Here is a 19573-nt window from a genome sequence, read left to right on the forward strand (position 1 = left end):
CACGCTAGGGCAGCTATTGGCTACTGGCTATGAACTTCCTTGTTTTAGTCCGGTCGTACGTCATCACGTACGAATTCGACGGACTTTGGTGGATTGTGTGTAGGCAAGTCCGTTCATTGGAAAGTCCGTCATAAAGTCCGGCGTAAAGTCCGCCGAGCAAAGTCTGCCGTAAAGTCCGCTCGTGTGTACGCGGCATTAGGGTCACTTATTTTATTCTGTAACATTACCTGTATAAACCCATTTACCTTGGTGTCATTCTAGGAGTGTATGAATAGAATGTCGAAAAATATGAAGGTGGGGGTGCAGGTGGAACAAAATCATCAGGGTCTGGCACCTGATCTTGCTCTTCTATTTCTTCTGCAGACACCTGGGATTCATCCTAAGAAGTGGAATAAGCGGTTAACCCTAGAAGAGTAAAATCAAAAACTTCATAGCTGAATTCCAGACAAACAGCTAAATATACACGTGAAAGACATATATGAGAGCTGTTTTACCTGTTAAGGATTTGCCCAGCCAGTTCTGATGTTTACACAGCTCTGTAACACAACACAGCCTTGTCTAGCAAAGGAGGACACCTAATTTGATTGTGCCATTCCACTCCCAGTTATACAGTTACACAGGTGAGTGATGGGCTCATCACTGTGCTGCTTCACCTTTCACTCTTCAGCCAAAGGCTGGGGCAGGTCCGTGACCACCTGGGCTCAGAGGAAGTGGGTTAAAAGATGTTGACCTAGGACATCTAGTTGTTATGGATTTGGGAATAAGCCAAAATTTTGGGATGCTGGTCTTTGTTGATTTTCCTTGTAAAGGTTTATTATTCCTAGTAATATCTGAGGCTTGAAATGTTTTTCTTTCTATCTGTGGAATGTGCCTTCTATAATAGGACTCATTTACATCTATATACATACTTTTCTTTTGATATAGATATTATATTGTCATCATGCTGTAATCATACACTTACATCATTATACAGTATCTCACAAAAGAGAGTACACCCCTCACATTTTTGTAAATATTTTATTATATCCTTTCATGTGACAACACTGAAGAAATGACACTTTGCTACAATGTAAAGTAGTGAGTGTACAGCTTGTATAACAGTGTAAATGTACTGTCTCCTCAAAATAATTCAACACACAGCCGTTAATGTCTAAACCACTGGCAACAAAAGTGAGTACACCCCTAAGAGAAAATGTCCAAATTGGGCCCAATTAGCCATTTTTCCTCCCCGGTGTCATGTGACTCATTATTGTTACAAGTTCTCAGGTGTGAATGGGGAGCAGGTGTGTTAAATTTGGTGTTATCGCTCTCACTCTCTCATACTGATCACTGGAAGTTCAACATGGCACCTCATGGCAAAGAACTCTCCGAGGATCTGAAACAAAAATATTGTTGCTCTAAATAAAGATGACCTAGGCTATAAGAAAATTGCCAAGGCCCTGAAACTGAGCTGCAGCACGGTGGCCATGACCATACAGCGGTTTTACAGGACAGGTTACACTCAGAACAGGCCGCGCCATGGTCGACCAAAGAAGTTGAGTGCACGTGCTCAGCGTCATATCCAGAGGTTGTCTTTGGGAAATAGACATATGAGCGCTGCCAGCATTGCTGCAGAGGTTGAAGGGGTGGGGGCTCAGCCTGTCAGTGCTCAGACCATACGCCGCACGCTGCATCAAATTGGTCTGCATGGCTGTCGTTCCTGAAGGAAGCCTCTTCTAAAGATGATGCACAAGAAAGCCTGCAAACAGTTTCCTGAAGATAAGCCGACTAAGGACATGGATTACTGGAACCATGTCCTGTGGTCTGATGAGACCAAGATAAACTTATTTGGTTCAGATGATGTCAATCGTGTGTGGTGGCAACCAGGTGAGGATTACAAAGACAAGTGTGTCTTGCCTACAGTCGAGAATGGCGGTGGGAGTGTCATGGTTTGGGGCTGCATGAGTGCTACCGCCACTGGGGAGCTACAGTTCATCAAGGAAACCATGAATGCCAACATGTACTGTGACATTCTGAAGCAGAGTATGATCCCGCTCCCTTCTGAGACTGGGCCGCAGAACAGTATTCCAACATGATAAGGACCCCAAACACACCTCCAAGACGACCACTGCCTTGCTAAAGAAGCTGAGGGTAAAGGTGATGGACTGGCCAAGCATGTCTCCAGACCTAATCCCTATTGAGCATCTGAGGGGCATCCTCAAATGGAAAGTGGAGGAGTGCAAGGTCTCTAACATCCACCAGCTCTGTGATGTCGTCATGGAGTAGTGGAAGAGGATCCCAGTGGCAACCTGTGAAGCTCTGGTGAACTCCATGCCCAAGAGGGTTAAGGCAGTGCTAGAAAATAATGGTGGTCACACAAAATATTGACACTTTGGGCCCAATTGAGACATTTTTACTTAGGGATGTACTCACTTTTGTTGCCAGTGGTTTAGACATTAATGGCTGTGTGTTGAGTTATTTTGAGGGGACAGCTAATGTACACTGTTATACAATCTATACACTCACTACTTTACATTGTAGCAAAGTGTCATTTTTTTCAGTGTTGTCACATGAAAAGGTATAATAAAATATTTCCAAAAATGTGAGGGGTGTACTCACTTTTGTGAGATACTGTACGTGTAACCAAGTCAGTGTTTTTAAGCGCAGTGAGGGGGAATTAAAAAATGCTGGAGCACACAGAATCTGGAGCAACTGTGCATGGCAACCAATCAGCTTCTATCCTCAGCTTTTTCAGTTAACCTTTGAAAATGAAAGCTAGGAGCTGAATAGTTGCCATGCACTTCCCCTCAATGTATGTAACCAGTCAGGTGTATCTCACATATCACTTAAGCCAGGCATAGACAGATCAAAATTCTTGATTTGAATTTTGATCCATCTATGGGCAGGCTGGTTGTGCTGAAGTCGATCCCTCGATCGACTTCAGTACAACCAGCCTGTCAGTTTTTTTCGCCCGATCACTGCCAGCCGCTATAGTCACCATAGTGATCATTGTATTCTGCCGGTGGGGACGGCTCCACTTTCTTTCCGCCTGCAGAACACAATAGTGGGGCAGATTCAGAAATATTCCCCCATCCACATTGACACTGGGAACTGAACAATTTTCTTGCCTTTAACCAGTGCTTGAGGGAAAGAAAACTGCATAATCTGTGACCTGCCTTACGTTTAGTACAACCAAGTGAAACTCTGACATTTAAAGGGGTCGCACCCCAATTTGTTGGCCCCAATCCGAAATGTTGAAGTTCTGGATTGATGGTAACTATTGCGTCCAAGGTTGAGCTGGCCATAGATGGATTAGTTTTGTTTTGTTTGCTTTTTATCAGCCAGCTGATCAAAAAGATAAATAAACCAATTCCCCCATCCACAAGTTCAAGGTGGATGAGGGAATCCTCTCTGCTGCACTATTGTATCATGACAGCAGAGATTCCCCCACCATCAGAATGCACTGATCAGCATAGAAGAATAAAAAAGGAGTTTTGTACAATTAGTTATAACCTTCTGTTCATGACAAACCTGTTAAATCTGATGTTGGCTCAAAAGGCCCAGGATTTTGGAGAGTTTTTTTTTTTCTTGTGAGAAAGGCACATTTCCTTGTCCTAATGGAACAATGGGGATATCACCCCTGTGAGGGGACAATATTTAAAATCAAAGAAGACAGTCAAAGAAGGTAAAGAAGTAAGCCATTTGAATTAAAAACCTGGAGACCTCAACACTTCATGATCCTAATAGGGAATATGATCTGACACATTATTATGACTTTTTGTTTATCAATGTTTTTTTTCTGTTTAGATTTCATTTTTTGGCATTATGGATGTGTGTTTTTTATCATGGTATAAATATTACTGATTAATGATAGCATTAGAGCAGGGGTCTCCAAACTATGGCCCTCAAGTTGTTCAGGAACTACAATTCCCATCATGCCTAGTCATGTCTTTGAATGTCAGAGTTTTACAGTGTCTCATGGGACATGTAGTTCCGCAACAGCTGGAGGGCCGTAGTTTGAGATGCCTGCATTAGAGGAATCGTATATACAGTATGTAAAACCCAATCTTGACAGCTAAAGGGATGGACCTATTTTTTCTTTAAGTTCATTCCCAAATACAGTATAGTTTTTTTTCAGGACATAAAATTAATCCATTACATTTTTGATAATAAAATAGGTCCATTACTTGGTATTTTAGGGCCTTGTGCATACTGGTTTATTGTAAAATGCTATTTCTTCTAACAGGAGAAAGTTCAGCGTTCAAAACTCACCTAAGCTGAATTATTTCAAACCAGTTTCGCAGCGTTGGGTGTTTGGGCATTTATTTATTTCATTGGCCAGATTTTTAATTTATTCTGGCTTTTTAAATAGACGTTGGGCGTGTTTAGCAGCATCAGGTGTTTTTTTTTTCTGCCAAAACTCTGCTGCTCCTGGACACACTGGCTGTGGGGTTTTTTTTTCCTGCCTCTAGACTCTCCTGCCACTAAATGCTGCTAAATGTCTATGTGTGGACAATTAAAGGAGAAGTGTGGATAGCCAGCATGTGAACCAGGGTGGACGTGCTTTGCAAGAGCTCCGATCCTGATATCCATATACCAGCACATTTCCAGCTGTTCCAGGCTTCACCCTTCGTTCCAAAGCCCACCATTCGCCTCCTGATTCTCCCAGGATCACAGCCATCCCTCCGGCTCAGCTCGGATAAGACCGCCTAGGACCCGCTCCACACAGCCAGACTCCAGTGTTCTCCCCGCATCTCAGCCGGTGGCCATCTTGGCCACACGTGCGCCGACTGGCGCCATGACATCCAACAAACAGCCTTCGGATGAGGCCGGAGACATGGCTTATCCCTCCGGAGCAGCCATCCTGGCAGCAATTGCAGAATGCAAGACATCCCTGACGGCCAAAATTGATTATGTGGCAACGGATGTCAGCCACATCCGCCAGGACTTAGACAAATTCCGGGCCCGGATTTCAGAGGTGGAAGACCGGGTTTCTAGTGTGGAGGATCTGGCCAGATCAGACTCCAGGGACATCAAGGCCCTACAGCTGCAGGTACGTGCCTTACAAGAACGGGCCATAGACACAGAGAATCGCCTAAGGCGAAATAACATCCACATCTTAGGCCTACCTGAGCGGAAGGCTCTAGGCCCACCGAATTTACTGAAAAACAGTTTGCTGATTTATTCGATCTGACCGACCTGCCACCGACCTTTATCGTGGAGCGCGCCCACAGAGTCCCACCAACCCCACCTAGGCCTGGAGCACCACTGCGCCCCTTCCTGCTACGGTTCCTGAATTACAGGGACCGGGACCACATCCTGGCTGCTGCCCGGGCCAAACATGACATCAAATATGAAGATACTAAGCTGCTTTTCTTCCCTGATTATTCCCAAGAAATAAAACAACGGCGTAATTCTTTCACAGAGCTTCGCAAGAGGCTGAGGGAAAAAGGCATCCGGTTTATTCTCCTCTACCCCAGCAGGATGAGGATTACAGACGGCGACCGCACATGCTTCTTCGATACCCCAGAGGCTGCATCAGCTTGGCTGGACACTGGCTGATCCTGTTAGTACATCAAGCAACCTGCCTGCTCCACCGCTTTGCCTCCTGTCTCAGCTAAGTACTCTGCCTGTTTACCTTCATCTGGCTGACACCAGCATTTTCCCTGATGTTGTTTTTTGGGCCTCCCCCTTTAACTGCTATGGCTGATTCTCCTGCTGCCTGCTGGACTGATCTGCAAGTTCTCATATCCCCTTTCTCCTGTCTGGCCCTCCTGGCTGCATAGCTCTAACACCTCCACAGGTACCCCTGCTGCATCTGCCGCTTACCCCCCCTCCGAACCCTGCTGGTATTGTCTGCGAGTAGCAGACGGCCCCCCTCCCCTACCCTCCAGGTACTTGGTTCAGGTTTGTACCACGCTATTGTTTGGAACCTGCTTGCCCTACCTGAGAACTTCCACAAGTGTTGGACTACAGCACTGAACTGTTGCTAGTTAAAGGGTTTACTGTTTTTGAGTTCTGGGTATAGGCCCGGTCTGATCACTCCCAGGTTTCTAGGGATGTCATCAGATGAGGGCAGGACTGACACTCTGATGTCATCACAGGTATTATTTATTAGTTATGTATATATCTATGTCTGTCTGTCTAATTGGTCTTCCACTGGTCATGATTCCGCCTGGTACAGGCTCCCTGGGTTCTTGCCTTTCCTGAGATGTGCACATACACTTGATACGCTCGTGAGCTACACCTCCACTTCACCGAGGTTACTAGACTTGACCTTTACCGGAACAAACAACGGTTCTTCGAACAAGGAGACTGTAACGGTCGCCTTCTGGTGATGCTGGCACAACATGACTAACCCCAGCTCTACTCCCAATGTTTGTGCCCTTCCAGCTTCCATGGATCATGCCCACGTCATCCTCATCCATAAAGCTTCTAAAGACCCCACATCCTGCAACTCCTACAGGCCAATCGCCCTACTTAATGCAGATTTCAAGATCCTCACTAAATTACTAACCACAAGACTACAGCCCCTACTACCATCTGTCATCGAGACTGACCAAACTGGCTTCATGGCCAACAGGGCAACAGACATGAATTTGAGACGCCTGTTCACCAACATACACGCGCAAAATCTCATGAGGGATCCAGGGTGGTGGCCTCCCTGGACATTGAAAAGGCCTTTGATATGGTCGAGTGGCCTTTTCTCTGGGAGGTCCTCTGGAGGATGGGGTTCCCCCTGATTTTCATTGAGTGGATAAAGGTCCTTTACCGTGACCCCACCTTAGCCATTAAACTGGTAGGGGGCCTGTCACAGTCCTTCCATCTGTCCAGGGGTACGCGGCAGGGTCGCCCTCTCTCTCCAGCCTTATTTGCCATCGCGATGGAACCACTTGCGGAGGTCCTTCGCACCTCTCCACACGTTAGGGGGCTGCGGGTTGGCTGGCTGGAGGAGAGGGTCGCCCTGTACGCGGACGACCTCCTCCTTTTCCTCAATGACGCGGGTCCATCACTTGAGGGAGCCCTACAGGTCCTTAATTCCTTTTCCTCTGTCACAGGCCTCAGGGTTAACTGGACAAAGTCTCTCCTGTTTCCTACAGACCCTGAGGTTGTGCCTCTGCTCCCACAGACATCCCCCTACAATGGGTCAAGAACTTAAAATACCTTGGGGTGGTGGTTTCTAGCCAGGCTTCTGACTACTTATCCCGAAACCAATAATTCAGGAAGTTCGGCAATGGCTTAAGGCATGGAAATCATTGCCTCTCTCACTGTTGGGACGTATAAATTTGTTGAATTGTAGTGAAATGTAGTGAGTGTACATCTTGTATAGCAGTGTAAATTTGCTGTCCCCTCAAAATAACTCAACACACAGCCATTAAAGGGGTTGTAAAGGTAAACATTTTTTCACCTTAATGCATTCTATGCATTAAGGTGAAAAAACTTCTGACAATACCGCCGCCCCCAGCCCCCCCGTTTTACTTACCTGACGCCTCGAAAGTGAGCTTCTCGTTCCCGACATCTATTCCTCCGCTCACCCTGGCCGCTGATTGGCTACAGTGGATGGATTGGAAGCAGCGCAGCCATTGGCTCGCGCTGCTCTCAATCACATCCAATGACGCGGCACGCTGGGGGGCGGGGCCGAGTGATACAGTGAGCGGCTATAGCCGCCGGCTGTATCACGGGAGCGCGCCCGCAAGCACTAACCACCATGCGAGGGAGCTCGCATTAAGGTGGTTAATGCTTGCGGGGAGGAGCTGAAACAGCCGCCGAGGGACCCCAGAAGACCAGGTTCGGGGCCACTCTGTGCAGAACGAGCTGCACAGTGAAGGTAAGTATAACATGTTTGTTATTTTTTTTTTTTTTTAATTTTACCTTTACAACCCCTTTAATGTCTAAACCGGCAACAATAGTGTGTACACCCCTAAGTGAAAATGTCCAAATTGAGCCCAAAGTGTCAAAATTTTGTGTGGCCATGATTTTCCAGCACTGCCTTAACACTCTTGGGAATGGAGTTCACCAGAGCTTCACAGGTTGCCACTGAGGTCCTCTTCCATTTCTTCATTATAACATCACTGAGCTGGTGGATGTTAGAGACCTTGCGCTCCTCCACCATCTGCCCCACAGATGCTCAATAGGGTTTAGGTCTGGAGACATGCTTGGCCAGTCCTTCACCTTTACCCTCAGATTCTTTAGTAAGGCAGTGGTCATCTTGGAGGTGTGTTTGGGGTTGTTATGTTGGAATACTGACCTGCGGCCCATTCTCTGAAGGGAGGGGATCATATTCTGCTTCAGTATGTGACCGTACATGCTGTCCTTCATGGTTCCCTCAATGAACTGTAGCTCCCCAGTGCCAGCGGCACTCATGCAGCCCCAGACCATGACACTCCCACCACCATGCTTGACTGTAGGAAAAACACAATTGTCTTTGTACTCCTCACCTCACTGCCACCACACACGCTTTACGCCATCTGAACCAAATACGTTTATCTTGGTCTCATCAGGCCACAGGATATGGTTCCAGTAAACCGTGTCCTTAGTCTACTTGTCTTCAGCAAATTGTTTGCGAGCTTTCTTGTGCATCATCTTTAGAAGAGTCTTCCTTCTGGGACAACAGCAGACCAATTTGATGCAGTGTGCGGCATATGGTCTGAGCACTGACAGGCTGACCCCCACCCCCCCACCCCCTTCAACCTCTGCAGCAATGCTGGCAACACTCATACGTCTATTTCACCAAAGACAACTTCTGGATAGGACACTGAGCACGTGCACTCAACTTCTTTGGTCGACCATGGCGAGGCCTGTTGGAACCTGAGTGGGACCTGTCCTATTAAACCACTGTATGGTCTTGGCCATCGTGCTGCAGCTCAGTTTAAGGGTCTTGGCAATCTTCTTATAGCCTAGGCCAGTGATGGCGAACCTTGGCACCCCAGATGGTTTGGAACTACATTTCCCATGACTGCAGAGTGCATGAGCATCATGGGAAATATAGTTCCAAAACATCTGGGGTGGCATTGGTTCACCATCACTGGCCTAGGCCATCTTTATGTAGAGCAACAATTCTTTTTTGCAGATCCTCAGAGAGTTCTTTGTCATGAGGTGCCATGTTAAACTTCCAGTGACCAATATGAGAGAGTGAGAGTGATAACACCAAATTTAACACACCTTTCACCCCATTCACACCTGAGAACTTGTAACGCTAATGAGTCACATGACAACAGGGAGGGAAAATGGCTAATTGGGCCCAATTTGGACATTTTCACTTAGGGGTGTACTCACTTTTGTTGCCAGCGGTTTAGACATTAATGGCTGTGAGTTATTTTGAAAGGACAGCAAATTTACACTGTTATTCAAGCTGTACACTCACTACTTTACATTGTAGCAAAGTGTTAGTGTTGTCACATGAACAGATCTAATAAAAAATTTACAAAAATGTGAGGGGTGTTCTAACTTTTGTGAGATACTGTATGTATATATATATATATATATCTATATATATATATATATCTATATATATATATAGATATATATATATATATATATATAGATATATCTATCTATATATATCTATATATATATATAGATATATATATCTATATATATATATATATATATATATATAATTATATCTATTTCAGAAAAAAAATGGTAATTCTGGCAGTACTGAAATCGTGGTTGGTTGATTTCGTGTGAGATATGTTATATCATTGGCTGAATTAATGCTAGTTCCCATCAGGTCCTTCTCTAGGAGGATGGAGGTGGAGCCTGTATTGTTTACATGCTGTCATGCTGTTTTTTTTAACGGCTCTATTCTGTTCCCCATCGGGTCTGTATCAAGGACGAGGTTAGCGGGGAAGGTGTTTATTGTTTACCTGTTATCACCTTTTCAGCTCCCCTTCAGGTCATTATTAATGACTGTTCTATTGCCAACATCTATTAATGTTTAAATTACATATTACAAAAAGGTGTGTTTTAAAATGACCGGTGTTTGGTGATAGCTGTAACTATGTAAAAGTGCTGAGGATAGTCATTATTTGTACTCTATGCTTGAAAAAAAGCCTGTTTGGCTGCTCAAAACATTGCATTTTCTATGAAGGATTATGCACTTTAACTTGTTTTACACTTTAATAAACTGAAAAAAGATAAGAGCAAGCATTATGGTTTAAGGCATGCCATTAGGCTGCAATCTTGTTGCGCGAAGCATCTGATGAATAGTAGATTAGAGTGCGATTCAGGCTGGGTTCACACCACAGCACACTCCAGCTCACAGCAGGAGTCCGGTGCGTCTCCATTCAGTTTTAGGTCCGATTTCCGCCCAAATTTTGGGCTGAATTCGGACCTGAAACGGACCAAAAGACACACAGGGCTCCTGTGCAATTCGCACCGGAGCCGCTGCGTAGATGTGTGAAACGGCTCCATAGAGAGTCGGTCACAATCTCCTGATATGCAAACTGGAAGCGGAGAAACCCACATCCAATTCACAATAGTGTGAACCCAGCCTTAAAGTATATGTTGAGCTCATTTACACCTTTACACATGTGTTAGGGAAGGTGTGAATGAATTAATATAGTTTATTTATTACAGGTACCTATGTGGCATCATCAATTTACACAGAACTTTACTGCAAAGTTACAGTCAGGTCCATAAATATTTGGACATCGACACAATTCTAATCTTTTTGGCTCTATACACCACCACAATGGATTTGAAATGAAACTAACAATATGTGCTTTAACTGCAGACTTTCAGCTTTAATTTGAGGGTATTTACACCCAAATCAGGTGAACAGTGTAGGAATTACAACAGTTTGTATATGTGCCTCCCACTTTTTAAGGGACCAAAAGTAATGGGACAATTGTCTGCTCAGCTGTTCCATGGCCAGGTGCGTGTTATTCCCTTATTATCCCATTTACAAGGAGCAGATAAAAGGTCCAGAGTTAATTTCAAGTGTGCTATTTGCATTTGGAATCTGTTGCTGTCAACTCTCAATATGAGATCCAAAGAGCTGTCACTATCAGTGAAGCAAGCCATCATTAGGCTGAAAAAACAAAACAAACCCATCAGAGAAATAGCAAAAACATTAGGTGTGTCCAAATCAACTGTTTGGAACATCCTTAAAAAGAAAGAACGCACCAGTGAGCTCAGCAACACCAAAAGACCCGGAAGACCACAGAAAACAACTGTGGTGAATGACCGAAGAATTCTTTCCCTGGTGAAGAAAACACCCTTCACAACAGTTGGCCAGATCAAGAACACTCTCCAGGAGGTAGGTGTATGTGTGTCAAAGTCAACAATCAAGAGAAGACTTCACCAGAGTGAATACAGAGGGTTCACCACAAGATGTAAACCATTGGTGAGCCTCAAAAACAGGAAGGCCATATTAGAGTTTGCCAAACAACTAAAAAAGCCTTCACAGTTCTGGAACAACATCCTTGTACCAGAGTGATGGGAAGAGAAGACTATGGAGAAGGAAAGGAAGTGCTCATGATCCAAAGCATACCACCTCATTAGTGAAGCATGGTGGTGGTACTGTCATGGACTGGGCATGTATGGCTGTCAATGGAACTGGTTCTCTTGTATTTATTGATGATGTGACTGCTGACAAAAGCAGCAGGTTGAATTCTGAAGTGTTTCAGGCAATCTTATCTGCTCATATTCAGCAAAATGCTTCAGAACTCATTGGATGGCGCTTCACAGTGCAGATGGGCAATAACCCAAAGCATACTGCGAAAGCAACCAAAGATTTTTTTAAGGGAAAGAAGTGGAATGTTATGCAATGGCCAAGTCAATCCACTGACCTGAATCCGATTGAGCATGCATTTCACTTGCTGAAGACAAAACTGAAGGGAAAATGCCCCAAGAACAAGCAGGAACTGAAGACAGTTGCAGTAGAGGCCTGGCAGAGCATCACCAGGGATGAAACACAGCGTCTGGTGATGTCTATGCGTTCCAGACTTCAGGCTGTAATTGATTGCAAAGGATTTGCAACCAAGTATTAAAAAGTGAAAGTTTGATGGATGATTGTTAATCTGTGCCATTACTTTTGGTCCCCTAAAAAGTGGGAGGCACATATACAAACTGTTGTAATTCCTACACCGTTCACCTGATTTGGATGTAAATACCCTCAAATTAAAGCTGAAAGTCTGCAATTAAAGCACATCTTGTTCGTTTCATTTCAAATCCATTGTGATGGTGTATAGAGCCAAAAAGATTAGAATTGTGTCGATGTCTCAATATTTATAGACCTGACTGTATATTGTACATTCACATGAGTCCCTGCCCTCAAGGAGCCAACAATCTAAGGTCCCTAACTCACATTCATACATACACATACTAGGGCCAGTTTAGACAGGAGACAATTAACCTACCAGCATGTCTTTGGAGAGTGAGAGGAAACCCACATAGGCACAGGGAGAGCATGCAAACTCCATGCAGGTGGTGCTGTGGTTGGGATTCAAACTGACAACCCCAGTGCTGCCAGGTGGAAGTGCTAACCACTTCGCTTACCTTTGAAACACACTAAACTGTAGTACTATAGATGTGAACCAGATTTTTACTTGAAATGCATTTTCATGCTGTAAAAGTCATGTGTTTTTAATGCAGGAAAACATAAAGCTGTCACTAGGCCTTAAGAGACTGAGCAATACATTCACCACAGAGGCTTACCTGGATTTGCTCCCCTTCATTTAAAGGATTAATTGCCATGTGTGGAATTTAAAGTAACAGATACAGTATATATATATACACACTGTAGTTATCAATTCTAAATCATCTGAATTTTGTTGAGATACAGTAATGTTTTTTTTTCTTTCATTCCTTTTTAGTTGGCCATATAAGAAATGTATGAAATATATGTTAGTAAACGTTTCACTCACTTACTGTGCAGGGTCTTCTAGTGGTGAGTAGCTGTAGGTATCGCAGGGCAGCTGCTACTAGGCACACAGTGGTTGTCAGAGCATTCAGGGCACATAGAGCAAAAAACACTTTCTAGAGGCAGAATAAGAGAAAAATATTTAGCTACAATTAGCTATGACTTACAGCCAAATGTGTAATCCTCTCCTGAAATTTCCCTAGCAATGCATTGACACCAGGTCTGACTATAGTGCCAGTTCAAACCACTGCATTGTAACATGCGATATAATGCCAATTCTTAGCCCAAAACAACAGTGAAAATAGTTCCCATTATGATTTCTAAAGCTCTTCGCATTAGTGCAATGCTTTGCAGTACAGCGTGCAGATTTTTATTAAAAAAACCTTGCCGCATATTTCAGGCAGTTCTTAAATGCATGTTACGTTTGAGTCAATAATACTGCTTTGAAAACACACTAAAAACTTAATGCAAATTTCAATTAGTCCGTTTTCAGTCATGTTCACCATTTTACATGTTTGCAAGGGAGTCAATTGAACAAAAAAGAGTAAATAATAATGTAAAATGCAGGTAAAGTGCATCTTAAGGTGTGTTAGATTTCACCACTCAACAATAAAAACCTTGAAAATAACACATATATGTTTTCCAATCCACTCGTTTAAACAGGTCCCAAATCCACTTTTGGTCCTCCTTGAGTCATCCTTGTTGATAAATGAGCTCCTACTGCATCCTTTTAAAATCTAGACAGGAAAATTCTTCTTTAGCTAACTACAAATGTTAAAGTGGAACTCATAACAGTTTAATAACAATAAATGTTCTTTAATAAAAAAAATATATTCCATATTAATAATTGTGCTGCCAAAATTAGTGTGCTGTAAATTGCTTCCAGCATTGCTCCTGTTTCTTCTTGCTGGAGGCCGCCTCTTTGTTAAAGCTCACAGCATTTACTTCCTCATTGGAAACTTTCCCCCTGTCCTTAGTGTCAAAAACCATATGTCACATTCATCAAACAAAATATGTATATTTCCAGCGTTGATTGTATGCCTTGGCACAGACAGAGAGAAAGGCTGACAGAAGCTTTAGGCTAAGTTCACACTGGCATTAAAAACAGGTGTTTGAGGGGCTTTAAAAACGCCCCTCAAATGCCTATGCAAATGATAAAATGGACAGCACACAGTGCTGTTCACATTATCAAAACATGAAGCGTTATCGTTGTGTTGCGTTGGTTCGCTTCAAAATTGAAGCCTCATTTCGAGCCAGGAGGCATTTAAAGCCTTTCAAGGCCTCCCATTCAATTCTACGCTTCGCAAACGCTCTGGCAGGTGTTTGCGGTGTGGTTGCGGAGCTTTAGGTATAGTTTATTTCATGTAATGGCATAGGCATTCATAGGACGGTTGGGGGGCATTTTTAACTCGTCATTAACACTTGTAAAACGCCAGTCTAACGCCCATACTAAAGCTTATTGATGCCAGGCTAACACCCATACTAAAGCTCATTAACGCACATCTAACGCCCATACTAACGCTATAGGAGCATTTGTTAAGTGTTAGAAATGTAGTCAAGTGTGAACGAGCCCTTACAGTGCTGAAGTTCACAGGCTGCTGTTGAGTGAGAAAATAGAGAATATCAGGGAGACAAAAGAAGACATTTGTAAGTTTAACTCTTTTGTGTCTCCTTGGCAGCAGAGTTTGTCCTGTCACCTCTCCTACTTTTCTTTTCTCCCTCCCTAATCTGTGTTCCCTCAGCACAATCTATGTCATTCCTGTTGCTTTCTTCACCCTTCAGCAACAGTAACTATTAAAGCTGTTGGCCTCTAGTGACTCTGATTTTATGCACAGTGCTGAGAATACACAGCAACTGAGCACGTGCAGAACATGGTGAGACAGTGCATTACTGGATTTTAAACAGTATAGGCACTTGTATGTGTGTGTCACCGGCGCAAAACCAATATCTACCGATTACTTTAATAGTGATTGCCTTAGCTGCTGCATCCAAAAAACTTCTCATAGAAATAGATTACAAATGCTGTGTGTGTGAATGCGCTGCTCCCATCTAAATACGCTTATATCCTATCCATAAAGTGCAAACTTATTTCATATACAACATGGATCCATATAGAATCATTACATTAAAAAATAAATTATATCAAAAATTATATCAAAAAAATCCAAAAATTCAACAGTTCAATGATGTGTGTCACATTTGTGGCAAAGTCTCCCAGTATGTATTCAAATCTTCTATCAATTGCCGTGATTGGCGTGCTCTTGTGCTAATTCAATGTACTAGTGACTTAGTGCTCCACCACCACCTGTGAGATTGGCCACTCACCAGATGTTTCTTTAAAACTACACCTTTGGTTCATTCATAGGGATAACCACTCCACTCAAAGGGAACTTCTTCAACAGTTATGATTGGACCTTAGTGTTCCTCATAAAACATGAATAAAACGATCATCGCGCAATACCATTTAAACTGTTTATTGTAAAAAACAAATAAAAACTGTGCACTCACATTTATATGTGCCCTTGAGCCGGCACCAAGCTATTCCAACAGTTAGGGACGGGTAGGTATAGCAGTCTACTGTATGCTGTGCGACCTCCGTTCCTCCCCTCGTACCCGTTCGCGTCCTCACCAACCACGTTCGTACTTGATCACGTGGGTGTATATCTCCCAGCAGCCTCTACGCGTTTCGCAATTTGCGTCATCAGGAAGCTGCCATTTAATTGGTTCCTATTCTATTTATATTAAACATGGGCGGAAGTACCCATGCCGCCATCTTAACTATGGGTATTCCCTTACCATGCTCTCTAGTAGGACTTCCTCCCACTTGGCGCCATTTTATCTGTGGGCATTAGCCCATTCCTGTAGTTGTGTATTGCGCATACCCTTTCCCCTGCTCTCTCTCTGTATGTCAGTGTTCCGGTCTAGTCCCTAATATACTAGAAATGTATGGATATATTTACAACTACCCCATCCGTATCTGTTGGAGAGGCTTTCACATACTATTAAATACTTAACCCTTGGGTTATGTGACATTTAAAACGTCTTTGTACATGTTATTATTACGCATCAATTATTGCACGATTTACAATATGGAACAGCAAAATCTTCCACATTACTTTATTTCAGCGGAATACCTGTGCGCCCCTACCCTTTATTAAAATTAGTCTCTAACCTATGGTCAGTACTTAGAGATATCTTGTTACCAAGAAAAAATGTCTTGAACTGCTAAAAATAAAAATAAAAAATAGAAAAAACGAAAAAAACGAAAAAAACTAAGAAAATGAAAAAAAATGAAAAAAATAATAAAATGAAAAAAATTTAAAAAATGAAAAAAACGAAAAAAACGAAAAAAATGAAAAAAATGAAAAAAATGAAAAAAATAATAAAAAAATGAAAAAAATAATAAAAAAATAAATAAAATAAAAAAATATATAAAAAAATAATAAAAAAATAATAAAATAAAAATAAAATAAAATAAAAATAAAAATAAAAATAAAAATAAAAAAACAAAAATAAAAAAATAAAAAAATAAAAAAACGAAAAAAACGAAAAAGATATATATAAATAAAATAAAATAAAATAAAATAAATAAAAAATAAAAAATAAAAAATGAAACAAAAATAAAAATAAAAATAAAAATAAAAATGAAAATAAAAATAAAATGAAATATTAATATTATTAAAAAATCAAATAAAATAAAATAAAATAAAATAAAATGAAATAAAATAAAATAAAAAATAAAATAAAAAATGTATGAAAATATAAAAATAAAAAATAAAAATAAAAATTTATATGTATATAACATATATGCTTAAACCTTCAACATTACAGCAATTACATGTTAATAATCTTCCAAAAAGCAATTTACATCAAGTTCCACGTTTAACCCCTGTGGCCTCATCGTGTCCAATCTAAATATCCAGTGGGTTTCATTCTTTGAAACTTCCCTTTTCATATTGGTATTTCTCCAATTACGTACTACTCTGTCTATTCCATAAAATTTCAAGTGTTGGGGATTTCTATCATGTACCTCTCTGAAATGTTTTGATACGCTGTGATGTTTGAATCCTTTTTTGATGTTTCTGACATGTTCACCTATTCTTACTGATAGGGCTCTAGTTGTTCTACCCACGTACTGTAATCCACAACTGCACTCCAGCACGTATGTAACATGAGTACTGCAGCATGTTATCAACTTATCTATTTTGTATACTTGCTCCTTGGTGTTTGACATAAAGCTTGTGATTTTCCTATCATTCTTATTAGTGGATCTACAAGCTTTACATTTCCCACATCTAAAAAAACCCCTCTGGTTGAAAAGTGTTGAGAAATCTTTAGGGGGGTCTGGCACATTTTTTACCAATTTGTCTCTAATCCTTCTTGCTTTTCTATATACGAATGTTGGTTTCCGGGGTAGTACCTTACTTAATTGTGGGTCACTGCTAATAATCGACCAATTTTTCTTTATGATATCCTCTAATTCTTTGTATTGTGTGTTGAATCCCGTGATGAACGGTATGCTATTATCCTGATTATGTTTTCTTACTTTGTTACTCAGGATTAATTCCCTGTCCATGTTAGCCACTTTTGACCGTGTGTTCTCCAGTATATTTCTTTTATAGCCCTTGTCTATAAACCTATCTATCAGGATATCTGTCTGTTGTAAATAGTCCTCCATTCGATCACAATTCCGCCTAATCCTGATGAACTGGCTTTTCGGGATGGCTGCCTTCCACTGGGGGTGGTGACAACTCCCCATCGGTATGTATCCATTCCGATCCGTTTCTTTAAAATGTGTTCTGGTTCCGAGCTTATTCTCATTTTTGTATATTTCTAAATCTAAGAAATTGATTTCATGTTGATGTACTGTAGCAGTGAATTTAATCCCATACTGGTTGCCGCTGATAAGTTGGATAAACTGTTCCAACTGTTCTCGGCTTCCCTTCCATATTATCAAAATGTCATCAATATAGCGTTTGTATAGCAGCAAGTGTGGCCAGCATCTTCCGTAAATGTCTTCCTCCTCCCATTTACTTAGGAAGATGTTGGCCACACTCGGTGCATACTTATTGCCCATTCCTACTCCTTTGATTTGCCTATAGTATTTATGGTTGTGCCAGAAAAAATTGTTCCCCATGGCCATTCTTAATCCTTCTAGGATGAACTTTCTCTGTTTTAGTTGCAAATCTGATAAGTTTTTCATTCCCCATGCTACTGCTGCCAGGGCGTCTGTCTGCTTGATATTGGTGTACAGCCAATGGGAGGAAGTCCTACTAGAGAGCATGGTAAGGGAATACCCATAGTTAAGATGGCGGCATGGGTACTTCCGCCCATGTTTAATATAAATAGAATAGGAACCAATTAAATGGCAGCTTCCTGATGACGCAAATTGCGAAACGCGTAGAGGCTGCTGGGAGATATACACCCACGTGATCAAGTACGAACGTGGTTGGTGAGGACGCGAACGGGTACGAGGGGAGGAACGGAGGTCGCACAGCATACAGTAGACTGCTATACCTACCCGTCCCTAACTGTTGGAATAGCTTGGTGCCGGCTCAAGGGCACATATAAATGTGAGTGCACAGTTTTTATTTGTTTTTTACAATAAACAGTTTAAACGGTATTGCGCGATGATCGTTTTATTCATGTTTTATGAGGAACACTAAGGTCCAATCATAACTGTTGAAGAAGTTCCCTTTGAGTGGAGTGGTTATCCCTATGAATGAACCAAAGGTGTAGTTTTAAAGAAACATCTGGTGAGTGGCCAATCTCACAGGTGGTGGTGGAGCACTAAGTCACTAGTACATTGAATTAGCACAAGAGCACGCCAATCACGGCAATTGATAGAAGATTTGAATACATACTGGGAGACTTTGCCACAAATGTGACACACATCATTGAACTGTTGAATTTTTGGATTTTTTTGATATAATTTTTGATATAATTTATTTTTTAATGTAATGATTCTATATGGATCCATGTTGTATATGAAATAAGTTTGCACTTTATGGATAGGATATAAGCGTATTTAGATGGGAGCAGCGCATTCACACACACAGCATTTGTAATCTATTTCTATGAGAAGTTTTTTGGATGCAGCAGCTAAGGCAATCACTATTAAAGTAATCGGTAGATATTGGTTTTGCGCCGGTGACACACACATACTAGTTTATTTATATTTTATATATAATATTTTTTCACGGGCAGCATAACATGGAGGTTTTTTCATTTCTGGCCAATCGAAAGCTAGACTTGGGCGAACTTTTCCATAATTATGACACTACCACGTCACTTAATTTGGAGCAAAATTTCAAACATTTAAAGAATGCTATGGATAAGCAAATCAGAATATGGTGGGATATCCACACATTAGATCAATATAGAGAGGCCAAAATCACCCCCAGAAGGCTGAGATGGGATCTAGGCCCCAACGATGGACTAATAGATGAAAATCTATCTAGAACCTGGTTTGAGTTTTTCAACAGCTGTGAAAACAAACTGTTGGACACTATAATTGAAAGAAGAAGAATCAAGCTAAAAAAGATAGAATCCACCATTGGCACCATTAAGGATAATATGACACCACATGTAGAAACAAATGAGTACAAAACTAGAGCGGCCAAATTACAAGAATTTTTGACCAAACTTGACAATGAAGTAAAAAACAAAAAGGTTAAAAAATACCAAAGGGATAAAAAAGACTATTTGGAAGGGAAAGTGTACAGG

The 19573-nt window shown here is 41.6% G+C and overlaps 1 protein-coding gene across 5 annotated transcripts in view; it reads right to left on the reverse strand.

Moving 5' to 3' along the window:
• ENTREP1 (endosomal transmembrane epsin interactor 1) overlaps window positions 1-19573 on the reverse strand; it is a 134363-nt gene that overhangs the window by 39393 nt on the left and 75397 nt on the right. For 4 of the 5 annotated variants that reach the window (XM_073634650.1, XM_073634636.1, XM_073634664.1 and 1 more), the window contains exons 5-6: window positions 12856-12963; window positions 246-379 (exon numbers count right to left, since the gene is read on the reverse strand). In XM_073634650.1, coding sequence (XP_073490751.1) covers window positions 246-379; window positions 12856-12963 — 242 coding nt within the window. The remainder of the gene's footprint in view (window positions 1-245; window positions 380-12855; window positions 12964-19573) is intronic. The other variant, XM_073634642.1, reaches the window with a different exon arrangement.

Source organism: Aquarana catesbeiana, linkage group LG01 (genome assembly GCF_042186555.1).
Source record: "Aquarana catesbeiana isolate 2022-GZ linkage group LG01, ASM4218655v1, whole genome shotgun sequence".
Taxonomy (NCBI): domain Eukaryota; kingdom Metazoa; phylum Chordata; class Amphibia; order Anura; family Ranidae; genus Aquarana; species Aquarana catesbeiana.